Below are 14692 nucleotides of genomic sequence, written 5' to 3'. Positions count from 1 at the left end.
ATAAGGGTATTAATTAATGTGCCTTAGCCTAGTCAAATTCCCACTCTAATAATCACATTCCTCCTGTGTAAATTCCCCTGTGTTTTAATTTGGTGAAGGGTGGTATTCACTTCCTTTCGTAAATCACTTTTGATTTTTCTGTGCCCTGTTAAACTGCTATTCCACATCTGCAGTGGTTCCTTTTCAATGAAATTATGGCTATAATGTCTTACTTACCCCACAAGACTCTATTACAGCTGTTAAAGTTTAATGCGTTGAGATCCCAGGATGAAAGTTGATTAAAGTGCATATTAATTATCCTACTTTAGGGCTTTACATACATGCAGTTGAAATTGAACTGGTTCTCAGAAGTAAAGGCAAGGCTTTGGTAACAGGAGGGCAGGAAGATGTGGTGGTGATTAGTTTCAGTTCACCTTCTTAGTTTTTTCTCCACAAAAATATTGTGCAGGAGATAGAATGGCTCCTCTCCATTTCTTTGCAATTGGCAACCCACCAAGCACACATGCGTTACTTTTTTTCTTTACTTTGAGAAAGCATTCACTTTATGGTTTGAGAATAAGTAGTTTTTGCAGCTTTCTGCTTGTTGGTTGCATTGCCACCTTGGATTGGATATCAAGATGAAGACACTGAATAAAGCCAGTAGCCTATTACTTCATCACTTTCTAGCTCTCCATCCTGAACAGTCTGTATGTTACTGTTCTCTAAATGTTCCCCTACAATTTTTTTGCGATCGGAGTGGAGGAAGGTGGTGTAACCCTGCCTGAGCTTTTTAATTCCCTTAAGTTGAAGTTTAGATTTCCATTTTCAATTACTAAGTTCAATGCATTTCTTAAACAAAACCCTGTTATGTCTAATTTGGGGATTATATATATGATGTATCAAATGCCAGCTCCTAAACTATTAGGAGTTGGTCATGCCATTGAAATGGTCATTCTTGCAATAAGGTCTCTACTTTTGACCTATGACTGTAAGGTCACAATAATTTGTCTATTTTTAGTAAAATAAAACCTTATGGGAAGAGGGAAGAAGTTTAGATAATCAAGGTTTCATATGAGGGGAAATCATTCATGTTCTAGACAGTATGGGATAAGTCTACAGTGCAATTGAAGGGGGGGATTGCAACTTGAGTAGGTATATCTGTAATAGTTTCCTTCAAGCTAGCATAGCTAAAAATAGCAGAGAAGACGTGGTGGCCCGGGCTTCAGTGAAGGTTGTACATGTCCACCTGGAAACATGGGTACATTTTCGCATCACTAGCCTGTGACTTGATCTGGGCCACAGCCCACTACATCTTCACTGCTATTTTTAGATATTCTAGCTACATTAAAACTAGCATAGGAATGCCTGCCTGAGCTCAGTTATACTTTGGATCGCAGTGAGGCATACCCTGTGGGACCATGACCCTATTGTTGGTAACTGAAGTTTACTTAAGTGAGATTGTATTAAATTCCCAATCAGGTATGCTTATTACTATGAGTCTCTGTTTACAGTCTGTCCAGTATAGATACTGCAGATATGATTTTCTTTGTTCTACCTGTCATCTCAACTCTGGGAGAGGAGACCACGGAGTCTTAGTGCTGTATGGACTAGATGACTATCTTGCTGCAAATGTGGGCCGCCTTTACCTGCTACTGTAATCCTGAATACTGAACAAATTATGTACTTTACTGTTTTGTAGCTCTGGCGATGGGCCTGTGTGTTGCAATGATTGCCTTTGTTCGGCTGCCGAGCCTCAAGGTTTCCTGTTTGCTGCTTTCGGGGTTACTAATTTATGATGTCTTTTGGGTAAGTTTCCATTTCTTTTCAAACGCCTTCTGTCCTTCATATTTATAATTGGCCCTTTCTTTCTTGTCAACTAAAATAGTTCTAAACAAAGAAAATTCTGAGCTTCAGCAAAGCCAGAAGATGAGCCTAGTTAGGCCAATTCTGAGCCTTGTTTAAAAAATATACAATAGGATGCAGAATCCTTTACTCATTAACCATTTGACAAATGCAGAACTGCAGTTAGAGCATTTCAACCATGGCATATCATAGAAAGAGAGAGAACAGATTAGAAAACAAAAGCAAAACTGCTGCAGTCTGGACTGAACGTGTCCAAACAAACACTGAAGCCTCATGTACGCTGGGAAGCTGATCTGTTACTGACTCTGGTTATCAGCGTCGGGATCCTTAAACCAGTGCTGAAAATTGCTTAACTGCTGGTATAGATGGGGGAAGATCATTCTCAGCATACAACTGAGACTTGATGGAACACACTTTTGTAACAGTGATGAAAATGGCTTTGTCCAATCTACATTAGTAGTTAACTGTTTTAATTACTGGCTCAGGGGAACTACTTGCCAACAAGTGCTGGCAGTGGGTCAGTATCCCGTTATATGCAGGGTTTAGTAGTGTAAGAGACTATTCGTTCCTGAATGGAAAAGTGCATAGTTTGAGTGCCTCTGTTTAAAGGGAAGACATCCCAAATCTATTCTTTTTTTCCTAGCTTTCTATATCGTCAGTGCCCAGCCTGTGACTTTCCAATCCTTGTTCCTCCCCTGCAAAATTATGCAGCCAGTGATTTAAGATTAATATTCCAGTACATTAGTGCCATATTCAGTCTTCTAGAGGACAATTGCAACTAAAAAATCCTTTTATCTGAACTCTTCCAACACTTGCTTTTATTTCCCTGTCCTACAGGCAGTTCCCACGTGTGTGTGTGTGTGTTTCCTCTTCCCTTGAACAGAGCAGAAGCCAGAGGAGTGTCATATTTGAGTTGCTTTCTAGTTGAAGCTTGTTTGGTCTCTAATTATTTTTCTACTCTCTAGGTGTTTTTTTCTGCCTACATCTTTAATAGCAATGTTATGGTGAAAGTGGCCACGCAACCAGCTGATAATCCCCTTGATGTTTTATCCCGGAAGTTGCATCTGGGACCAAATGTAGGTAGAGATGTTCCCCGCCTGTCACTGCCTGGCAAGCTTGTCTTTCCAAGGTAAGAGTAGCCACTGTTATACCGTACTACGGAACAAAAGGTATCACTCACTTGCTGTTAGCAATGAGGCTACTAAAGAGTATAGGCATAAGCTCCTGTTCACTTTCACTTCTTCAGTTATTACTCCTGAAGGAATTCTGCGCCACTGTGCAATGCAAAATTTTGCAGAAATTAATGTTGTGCATGCAGAATTTCCTTTCCCCCTTACAGAAATGGGCTGCAGAGATGTTGGCTGCCACTAGGGGCTGCTGGACCTGGCAGAGCCCCGCTCACAAATAGAAGACAAGGTTTGGGGGAGGGCAAGGGAGCTGGAGGGTTCCCAGCATGCCCTGAAGGAAGGAGGTGGCATGCAGTAAACTGTGCAAGCCCAGGATCCAGCATCGGGCTGTTTTCCCTTCTATATCCCTGGGCTCGGGGAGGGGAGGGTCTGAGTGTCTGGGCCTGGGTGGAGGGGTGGCAGCAGTGCAGCTGGGCTCTGTGGGGGAGGGGGTGTGTGTGTGTCTGGGTGGGGAGGGCCTGCAGTTGGGCTCTGGGGGGAAAGGGGTGTAAGTGTCTAGGTTGGGGGCGTGGCTGGGCGGGGGGTGGGCAGAAGGGATGTGAGTGGCTGGGGGTGGGGCATGGCTGGGCCCTGCAGGGTGCTGGGGGAGAGAAAGGGATTTGAGGGTCTGGGCTGGGAGGGTGGCACGGCTGGGCTCTGGGGGGAAGGGGTGAGAGTGGCTGGGCCGGGAGGGTAGTGCAGCTGGGCTCTGGGGGGAAGAGGGTGAGAGTGTCTAGCTTTGTCGTAGGGGTTTCTTTAACTCTCTCTAATCCTGGGTGAATTTTTGTGTCTGTATTGTTACAGACATACTTGCTGACAGGTATTTTGTAATAATTTAACAAAATGATTGAAACTGGCATGATTATATAGTGTTGTTTTAACAAATAAAATTTGCAGAATTTTAATTTTTTGGCACAGAATTTTTTGGTGCTAAATTCCCCCAAGAGTAAACAGTTATCCTCCTTTCATAGGAGTTTGGAAATAGAATTGGTATACTGACTTAGACCAATGGCTGTCTGGTATAGTATTCCATCTCTGACAGGGGCCAATACTGGATGTTCCAGAGGTGGGTGCAATAAATCCCATAGAGGACAATTAGAGAATAACCTGCCCATAGGAAAAGTTACTTACTACCCCTGTTGTTGGTGGCTGGGTTCTTCCTTGAAGTATGGGGGGTTTATATCCTTTATTAATACATAATGTATTTTATCCTATTTACTATAAAATGTGAATGATCTTATTATCCATGTAAATGTCTAATCCTTTTTTGAATCCCACTAAGGTGTTGGCTTTGATACCTTGTAGCATTTAGTTCCTTATGCATGCCATGTGTAGTTTCTTTTTAACAGTTTTAAATATTCCCTTTCAGTTGTACTGAAACTCCCCTTGTTCCATGTTTTATGTAAGAATGTAAATAGGAGCATCCCATTTATACTGTGTGCACCATCTATTTTGTGTACTCTTGTCATGTCTCCTTGCTAAATTAAAACAGAGCAATATTTTTAATCTTTTCATATAGATAGATTTCCATGCCTCTAATTATTTTTATTGCCCACCTCTGAACCCATTCTGTTTTTGCTATTTCTTTGACATAGGCTAACCAGAATAAAACATGGTATTCCAGATGAAGGACATGCCATCTGTTTATGTAATAGCATTATAATTTTGGTTTGTTCTGTTTCATTCTTTAAATGATGTAATATTTGGTTTGCATTTTTGACCACTGCAGTATACTAAATAAAGATTTTTACTGAGTGGTTCCACAGTGACACAACAGGTCTCTTTCCTGTGCATTATCTTTTATTTGTCAGCACTGAATTTCATCTGCCAATATGCTGCCCATTCACCTTAGTTCTGTTAGGTCCCTCTGAAGATAGTCAGTCTTCCCTAGTTTTGACTAACCTAAACTATTGTCACCAGAAAATTTCATGGTTTAACTCTTTGACCCATTTTCCAGTCCCTCAGCATAATGAATAAATATGCATTTAATGTATTAAAATATTTAAGAACATAAATTTCAATAAATTAATTAAATAAATTAACTAAATCTGGTGAGATAATATATTATATATGGGGAACTGGTGGCACCATTGCTAATGTTTTGCCATGTTGAAGATAGACCACTTATTCCCATTGTTTCTTACCTCCTAGCCAGTTTCTAATCGTCACAGTACTCCACCTTTGTCCCCCCATGACTGTTTTCTTACAAGACTTTTGTGAGATACTTTTTTAGAGGCCTTCTGAAAGTTCAGCTATCAGCTGCTTCCCTTTCTTCCCACTATTTTTGTTTATTCAAATCATTTTTCTAGATTAGAAACATCATTCTATTTTACAAAAGCCAGGGTGGTTTACCCTTATATGATCATCTAGGGGTTTTTATAATTCTATTTTTAATTACTGTTTTTACCAATTCACTAACTTTTGAAGTAAAGGCTCACTGGTCTGTAATACCCAGAATCTCTCCATTTGTCTCCTTTAAATTATATTTGCTGCCCTCCAGTCCTCTGGTGTAGTAGTTGAGAGAGTGCATATTTCTGGCAGTTCAGCTACTTCATTTCTTGATATCTTTCAGAACTCTTGGTCCTGATGACAGTTGCTCTCTTAATTTAGTTTGTTCAATCACTATCTTTTTCCTGACATCTTAATCTTCTTTGTTCGGTGTATATATAGTAGTTGAAGTCACACTTTACTATTTTTTATTCTGATCCCATTCAGCTGTTTGCCCAGTGAAGCCATAGACAACCAATCCCTACCCCCAAGAAGAGAAAAACAAAAAATTGCTCAGCTTGTGGCCCTTTTCTCTGACTTAATTAAATTGTACATCACTTTATGAAAAAGATCTTGGGACTGATGATGGGATAATAGAAGCTTTGAACTCTTGGTCATTGGCTCATACCTGGGAAGTGACTGAAACCCGTTACTGTCAGACGACTGTTTAGTGGTCTCTATAAAATGAGGTTAAGGATTTGAATAGCCCATAAACTGAATTGTTGTCTTATGCTGGAATTGTTCTCTGTACCATAGGTTGGGATGTATTGATGGGACAGCATGAGGAAGATTTTGCTGCTGCTGAAAATAAGTAATTTAAGTTGACAGCACTGTCAATCCAACACCTCTCACAAACATTAAATTAATTCCAAACAGAAATAGGAAAAAAAGTTGAGTGAAGCATCTGGAATTAGTGGAACAGTTTCTCTCACTGGTTTGGTGACACAAAAAAAAATTGACGTGCATATCTTCTCAGTACCATTAGGGCTTTTATGAGCCGGAAAGGCTGATCTATGAATTGGGATGTCTTGATATGAAGCAATAGAGTCTTACTGACAGGAAATCCTACCCTCCAGAACTAAAAGATTTAACAAAACTCAAAGCACATTATGTTGCAGTGATGATGGGTTCACATGGCCCCTTTTTACCAGCTGACAGTTTTCTTATACTAACCAGATCAGTCATGCCAGGTGAAAGGTGGCATATATAGAAGCACAGTGGAAATAGGAGTCTAGATCCTGTCATCCAATGCCTTGGGCATGCACATAATTTAAATTGTTCTGCAGTTCCACAGGCAGCCACTTCTCTATGCTGGGGATTGGAGATATTGTGATGCCAGGTCTTCTGCTCTGCTTTGTCCTGCGTTATGATAACTACAAAAAACAAGCCAACAGTGATTCCTGTGGTACTCCAGGACCTGGGAACATCTCTGGACGTATGCAGAAGGTCTCCTATTTTCACTGCACACTCATTGGATACTTTGTAGGTAGGTAAGGAAATAAATAGCAGCTGCATTGCTTACAGGAGTGGGCTGGTCATACTAGGTTACAAGATAATGAGACCAGTTCCCTACAAAAAAAAACCTATTTCCCTTCCACCCCAGCCCCCTCAGGCAAATACTCGAAAAGAGAGATGGTTCCTGACATGAGCATTCCCTACCCTCAGACCTCTCATGTTTCAGTCTAGTGATTTCCAGATTGAAAACCTCAGCTGATATTCTGGAAAGTGTAACAATCTATTCTGATGCAATTGTTCGTGACTATATAACTATAGGTTAACCCTTGAGACTGTTAAATCTTGAAGTTGTAGTTACAACCAAGTCTAATATTAAAATCACTGTAAATAAAATCATTATTTAATTTTTTCGTATCTATCCTGGGAAATTTAGGCACAGATAAAATGACTTGCCCACAGCTGAACACAGTCTATAGAAAAGATAGGAATATATCCTAGGTCTCTTGGCTCATAATTAATGCTTCCACTGTAATAGAACAGTGAAGGAGGACTCCAGATGTGGATAAAAAGGTAAAAACATCATATATTACCAGTGGATGCTTACCATCACTTTTTTTTCCCACCTCTTTTAGGTCTCTTAACTGCAACAGTGGCTTCTCGCATTCACCGGGCCGCACAGCCTGCCCTGCTCTATTTGGTACCATTCACTTTATTGCCACTCCTCACCATGGCTTATTTAAAGGTGAGATTAGCATGAATATAGCCTGCAGGAAGTTGTAGTCCAGCTCTGAATCCTGCATAGGAAGATGTAGCAGTATTAATATGGAAGAAAGTTCTGTTCTTTATACTTGCAGTTGCAGTAATTCTTCTGAGGATATGATACGATGTGCTGTTTGTATCACTGTCGTTAATGGTAGAGAGTTGTTCTCTCACTGCTATAGCGATGAAATATAATTGTAGTGAACTGTTTTGTGAAGAGTGGATTTCCTATTTAGGGCACAGGATTAATCTTTTTTTTTTTTAATTCCTAGCAAGCAGTCCGATTCCAAAGCAGTAAAGGCCATTCTGTTCAAACAAGATGTGGCTTAAAGAATTTGTCCTTGTCCTGCTCATAATGAGAGAATGAACACAAAGTTCTAAATGTGGAGGAGGGACAAATTCTTCCAGCTTACCTCTCTTTCCAGAAACTAGCCCTGGAATTTAAATTGAAAATGGAAGGTTTGCATTTCAGAGACACTGTTGAAATGCAAACCTACTGCTCCAAGCAGTATGGCACAACAAAAGCAGAATTCCCTATATCACTCCCCATTGAGTTTTTCCAGCAAAAATGTCCATCAGGTGAAATTGCTTCAAACATACATAAGTCTTTGTTCTGCCTGGAAAGGATTTTCTTCCTTGTTGTGTCAGAGTACAGTCTTCCCTAACTGAGAGACAGCAAATATGCTTTAAGATGACATACCTGACACACAGGACTTACAGTTGCTGAAATCTGTGGACTATTTCTGAAGAGCTTTCTTTCTTCACTACCATTCTCTAGGGTGATCTACGTCGCATGTGGTCTGAACCTTTCCACTCCAAGTCCAGCAGCTCCCGTTTCCTGGAAGTATGATGGAATAGATGGAAAGTGACTGGAACTTCTGCCTTTGTCCTTTTCTCTTAACTTGTGGTTTTGTCTCCTAAAGCTGGAATGGTACTCAGAAAGGTACCAGTTTATGGAACTTGTATGGATGGACCTTGCTTTTTTTTTCTTCTTTTTAATACAAAGGTTCTGGAGCTCCGTTTGATTCCTTTTCTCCCTGCAGATGTGGAATTGGGGACACTTTGTGCAACTGCAGCCACCTTCCTCTTCTCCTCCCCCTCTTTTATGGATTAGTACCAGACTGTTACTTTTGTGAGAAAGGAGGAGACAAACTTTAAACTGAAAACGGCATGAAGTCGTTCAGAAACTTGCGAACACTAAAAGGAAAACCAATTAAGCAAATGGAAGTTTCTTCAGAGAGCCCCCAAGTACTTTGGGACCAGTTTCCTGTCAGACTTCAGTTTTGGAGAGAACTGAGACAGAAACTCTGTCACTATATTCTTTTTTTGATTTATTAAATATTTCCTGTGGTGTGAGGTGACTTATTAAATCCACAGACATTGAGTGACTTATTGCAGTATACATATAAGAATTTGTTGTAGCGAGTTACGTTTCCACCCAGATGTCATGTTGCAGTGAACAAGGGCACGATTTTTATACATATATATATATGTATACACACACACACACACACGCGCGCGTATAGATATATATATGAATAAATAAAAAGGAAAACCTGCTAAGATCATGCTATGTAGCAGTCAGGGGCTTGCTGTAATTTTTAGCATGTAGAGCAGTTTACTATGGCTTTCTTGTATATGACTCTACGATAAGCTGCTGTTTTTCCCCCTCCACAGCGGAACCCACAGTGAAAAACCAGTGTAGTATTTGTACTTATTGTACTCATGGACTTTAGGGGAGTATTTGATTTTGATCAATGTAGCAAACTAGGGAAGAAAAAAGTTTAAACCCTTACCCTTTTCTTTTTTTTAATTAACTTCTCCCTTGCAGGTTTTTTAGTAGTTCCTTCTTGACCCAATGCATGTATTATAGCAGCAATTGTCTTTGTGCGTTCTGATCATAGTAATGTACCACTTGTAAATACATTTTTTCTATTTTTTTTTATTTTTTGCATTTTGTTTCATTAGTGTGCTGTATTTTTTCCAGATCCCTGCCCCTTAAAAAAAAGAAAAAAAGAAAAAGAAAAAATTGTCCTTTGTTGCTGTGATTGGTCAAAGTTTGTGTGTTGACTGCTTTGTACATGGGAGTCTGTTAAAATGTGGATTTTTCTAACCAAACAATTGCGGTTATGTTATTTAACTGACTGAAAGAGTAACTACTTCTAAGGGCCCTAGGATTTTCCCCTCCTACCACGTTTAAAACGTTTCATCAAACTGGTTTTGGAGCATGCACCTGTGAGCTGGTGGCTTCTGTTAGTGAACTGATTGGTTGTGGTGGCTGTTTTCACTTGACTTAGGGGGAAACAGGATTACTTAAGAGCAAAGTATAACTTACTTGTAGCCCCTAGGGAGCAGCAATGTTATTCTGTTTGGTAGTAGGCTCTCACTGTGAAGAGGTAAGGAAAACTCGGCAGGATTCCTGGTAATTCAGTGAACACACACTTTTATGTATTGTGTGCAACTCACTTCCTCCTACATGTGGTCTCTCCTTTGGCTGTTGACTCATCTCTGGGAAGTTACAAACAGAGAAACTCCAAGTCCCAGGATCTTCTCACTGGTTGCACAGTTGGATGGTTTTTAAGAGGTAGCTAATTCTTCCTTATGCATCTCAGCTGCTTCCAGTTTAGTCATTGTGTCCTGGTACAAGTGGAACAAGTTTAGAGAGTGATGGGAGATCTAGTCTACCTGCCTTTAGAATAAGGGTTTGGGACTGAGGTTAATCTACAGTTTTGTTGGACACCTTCCTCCATTCTGGCCGAGGTCCATGAAGTATTGGACAGATCTGTGTAAGTGTGCCACAAGCAGCAGGACATTATATAGATGAAGATAATGGAGGGAGAGGAGCATTCAACGGAAAAAAATCTTTTATCTCAGTCTTAAGCCATAACAAGAGACGCCCCCTCTCCAGCCCTGCAAATAGCAAAAACAGTAGGCAGATAGTATGGAAGATCTGTGCTCAACCACTTTTTAGGAGGGGAATATTGAAGTTCCTTGAGGAAGAATTGTGCTGAATTTGCTTCAGAGGGCTCTAGCCTTCCTTACTGAAGACGAGTTCTGAATCAGTCCATTGTGGAAAAGTCACAGAACAGGATGACTACCAAAAAGACCGCCTGCTTGGGTAAACCATGTGTTTCCTATGCACCCAGATATGGTTTATGTTAGTGTTCTGGATAAAAATGGGAGACCAGAAACAGACACTCCTCCAAACTCTAAAGTAATCCAGAAGCTGTAAAGGCTGACGTTTGGGACACAGTCTTCAGAATGGACTCTGCAGGTCCACTATGCATGTTAAGACCACCTCTACTTCTCTTGTTGGAACCAAATGTCTAAAGGGTTTTGTTGACTGCAAACTGAATTAGGAAGAACTATGACATTGCTAAATACTGCACTGAAACTTTGGTCTTATTCCTAATTAGTAGGTGTGTTTTTTAAAAAGAAAAAGAAGTAAGGTTTAAGTCCACCCACAACATTAGCAGAAACGAGTAATATTGACTGAAGTCTATCCTGATTTAAGAAGGAATGTCGCGGTATTGTTCCTCTTCATCGGTATGGTGGTGGGGGCAGGGCGGCTTTGGTCATGGTAGTTAAACTCCCAAGCAAAGTAGAGGCTAGGTAGGCCCTTTAAGAGGCAGCATCTTTCTGGGACATATTGGACAAGGCTTTTCAAGACCCAGCAAAGCAACGGAAGGCCTCTCTCCCTGACAACCTCTTTCTATGGGACTGTTCTTCACAGTAATAGAAATCCAGTGTCAAGTAGAAACATAAAACTATTATTTCTGCAAGACCTTTCCGTTGGTCTAGGGTGGCCCATGTGGTTTTGTGTGATGAAAACTCTGTGCAGCATATCGAGCAGCATTGACTAGAGGATGCTTGTATATGAACTGCTAGGGGAGAGAGAAGAGGACTTCTGCTCCAAGATTTTGCATGTTGATTTCTCTCCCAACAGAACAGCACACTCCTTCCAGCCAGAGAGTGCCTTTCTCAGAAAACTACTGACCACATAGGAAAATAAAACTTGCTTATTTTCTTCCTCCCCTCGTCTCCCTCAAAGTTCTTGGTTTAGCAGTCCTGGGAGGTGATGAGGTTAGAGGAGAGAACCTACTCCACCAGCAGTGGCATTGACCGCTGCTAATAGCCACAGAGTAAAGTAGCCAGCACGCACTTCCCAAGCCATTGGTCCTTTAAGATTCTATTGCTTCTGCTGTAAATAAATTTGGTGCTTAGATGTTGAGTCAGTTCATTGAACCTTTAGCTCTGTTCAGGCTGTGAAATGTGAGTTTAAGATTTGTTTGACTGGATTAAGCTGACAGTGAAGAACAGAAATGATCTGTGGCTAGTAGGGGCTTTTAAAATATAACCTGTGAAGAGGATTGAAAGACTGGGTGGTGAGTTTCTCTAAAGCTTGTGGCTGCACTCTGAGGTGATCCAACTTCTACTTCTCATGGAAACCTTTCCTGCAATCTTGCTGCCTCATACTACAGTTTCGTAAAACCATCTTGTCCAATATTGGACACACCCACTTCATAGTTAATAGTGATGCTTGCTTTGCACTGGAAACAAGTCCTCTCAGAGGCAGTCTTTACTGAAAACTTACATTGGAGCAAACATGCAATGCAGTTTAGTTCAAAAAACCATTCGGTACAGTGGGCCCAAGTTTTTTCACCAAAATGAATTAACGCTTAGGAATCATTTGTTCAGTAAACTACCTGCAGAAATAGCCTGCTTTAAAGTTTGCTTACTTTTTGTACTTCAGACTTCAGTTTTACCAACAAAGTTTGTATATGGTCTAAAACCTTGGGCATGTATGTGAATAACACTGAAGTGAAGATACTTAATGTGTTAAAAGGTAAGCTTTTTTAACTGCATGCACAGAAGACTATTCTGGTAATGAACAATGTTATCAGTTGGCTATGGTGACAGTGAATTATTTTCTCTACTCTAGGTAAATCTTCCAGTTCAGAATGTGTGCACAGTTGTGATCTGTAAGTATTTACATACCTCAGTTGCTGCTAATCCAGTGTCTTACACCAATTCTACATCACCTTTGGCTGACAATGACGGTCAGTAATGAGTCCTGCTGAATTGGTGCTGAAAACTGTTCATCTGCTAGTGTAGGTGGGAGAGAACCATTTTTCAGCCCCTTTACAGGCATCTTCCAGCAGTGGTGCTGAAAACGGTATCTGAGGGGAGAAGATGGTGCTCTGGTCAGAGTGTGCTTTTTTCTGGAGTGGGGATTGTTGAAGGGATAAACATCTGGGAGGGGTAGCTGGAGAGAGCAAGTGATGCATCCAAGTTCTGTACTCCTATTCAGAACCTCCACATGACTTGCAGAAGTATGAAGTGTGCATCTCCTGTAAGTTAGGACGTGATGCAAAACCCATTGAAGTAAATGGAACGACTCCCCCTGATTTCAATGGACTCTGGATCAGGCCAATAACATTTAAGTCGTCAAAAATCTTGCGTGTCATTACATAGCTGTGGTACGTCACACTAATGCACGCATTCCCCAAAGAATCTTTGTATTTGCTATCTGTAGAACAAATGTATAAACTAGGAGAACTTAGTGGGAGTTATAGTAATCAAGGCATTGCTACTTCAGTCAAGCTTTTAAAGTGTCTGTGTGTAGTCAGATTTTTGCTTTGAAGTGTTTAATTACTTTATTTGCAAATATACAAGAGAAACTATAAAGCACCAAAATACCATTTGCTAATAAGATATTGGAGGGGGGGTCTTAGTAGCATAGCCACTCTTAATTTTTTATTTTATATTTTTACCAGCTAGTAACTAGCACTTTCTCTGTTGTCTTATGTTTTGGGCTGTTGTGGGAGCAGTTTACAACTGCAATCCAATTTATAAGCACCCCATCCCATGTAACTCGTAAACAGCACTTATCTGTCATTTAAAGCCAAAAAATATCCCGAGCCAATAACATTAGACAGCTGCACGTCTATGTTTCAGGCAATTAAGGTTTTAGCAGAGTATTGTGAGAAAACCAAAATCTAAAGAGCGGAGCTGTGAAAGTCCTTACCAGATTCACTGGCATGTTTCTCTCTCTCTCTCTACTTCAGCAGCGATTCTGCTAACAATGCTCCAGACATAAACATGGACTGCGTATAAACTTTCAGTTCAGTTAAGTACAGAACTATGGATTCTACTCACTTTGTTATACTGATTTCTTGGGGAGAGTTTGGTGCCTTAGGTCTTGGGTTATGAAGCAAATTAACTACTTTGAGCCTGCTGCTTTCAAAGTTCAGTTTTATTCATGGGAATTGGATTAAGTGATTGTGGTAGAACCATGTCCATTGCTATTCGCTTTCTGTGTCAGGTGTTGTAGGCTATCTGTACATCAGTGTTCAGAAATATAATAATCACCAGTGCTGCTAATGTGTTTGCCCAAATTTTTATTAATGAAGCTTTGTTCAGATCCAGCCAGTCACTGCTTCATTTTCCCAGCACTTCCAGCTATTTGAAATTAATCTCCACCTCAAGTGCTGTCAGTCTCTTAGGCCTCCCTTCTATCTTTACCTTTATGGTTAATCTGGAAAATATTTCTATGCATACATTTTGCATAATGATACATCATCTCCCTAATATGATGATGCAGATGTGACTGGAGCAGGCAAACCGCAGGATGGCTTTGGCTGTGACGAAGTGAAAGAGAGCTGGAAAAAGTCCAGCTCCTCAGCTTTGCTTTTCCTCCCTGGCATTTTTAGATCAATTCCAGGAAAGCCCATACAAGTATTCTTTGTTATGCACAGAAGAGAGGCATGTCTTGGAACTCTAAAAGGGCTAGCAAAGGAGATGTTTAACAAGGATTAGTTCAGCATTCAGAAAAAAACAATCCTGTCATTCCTTTTCTGTGTCTAAACTCTGCCCACCTACTGTGCAACATCTAACCTTCTTTCGACTTCCCATTGAGAGAACAGATGCAACGATAAACGCAGCACTTCCTCTACAAGGTCTAGCACCTAATCCCCTGAACTGTGTGCATCGCCTTCTCAATGGAGGCTGAGAACTGCTGACTGGCTAGGGAAAACTGACCTGAAAAGCTATGTTCAGCACCAGTTCACATAAGTGGATTAAGATCGTAACATATATAAAAGAAAAGAGCAACCTTTAGTTATAGAACTCCAGCTATGTCTACACTTTAGTAAAAGACTCACGGCACATCTGTGGCTGGCCCAGGTCAGCTGAGTCGGGCT

General features: G+C 40.6%; 1 protein-coding gene across 3 annotated transcripts in view; it reads left to right on the top strand.

Annotated features, from left to right (window-relative positions):
* Positions 1 to 14581, top strand: part of SPPL3 (signal peptide peptidase like 3) — a 147654-nt gene extending 133073 nt beyond the window's left edge. The window contains exons 6-11 of one of the 3 annotated variants that reach the window (XR_012155127.1): positions 1679 to 1785; positions 2808 to 2971; positions 6563 to 6762; positions 7364 to 7473; positions 8269 to 12472; positions 13559 to 14581. Coding sequence is in view for 2 of the 3 variants with exons in the window: in XM_073313427.1 (XP_073169528.1) it covers positions 1679 to 1785; positions 2808 to 2971; positions 6563 to 6762; positions 7364 to 7473; positions 8269 to 8340 (653 nt within the window). In the remaining variant the exon portion in view is untranslated. Of the gene's footprint in view, positions 1 to 1678; positions 1786 to 2807; positions 2972 to 6562; positions 6763 to 7363; positions 7474 to 8268 lie in introns of all 3 variants that reach the window. The other 2 variants (XM_073313427.1, XM_073313428.1) reach the window with 2 other exon arrangements.
* Positions 14582 to 14692: the final 111 nt, after the last annotated feature.

The sequence above is a fragment of the Lepidochelys kempii genome, chromosome 15 (assembly GCF_965140265.1).
Source record: "Lepidochelys kempii isolate rLepKem1 chromosome 15, rLepKem1.hap2, whole genome shotgun sequence".
In the NCBI taxonomy this organism is placed as follows: Eukaryota; Metazoa; Chordata; order Testudines; family Cheloniidae; genus Lepidochelys; species Lepidochelys kempii.
The sequence above is the reverse complement of the archived record's forward strand: the minus strand, read 5'-3'. Positions and strand labels throughout refer to the sequence as shown.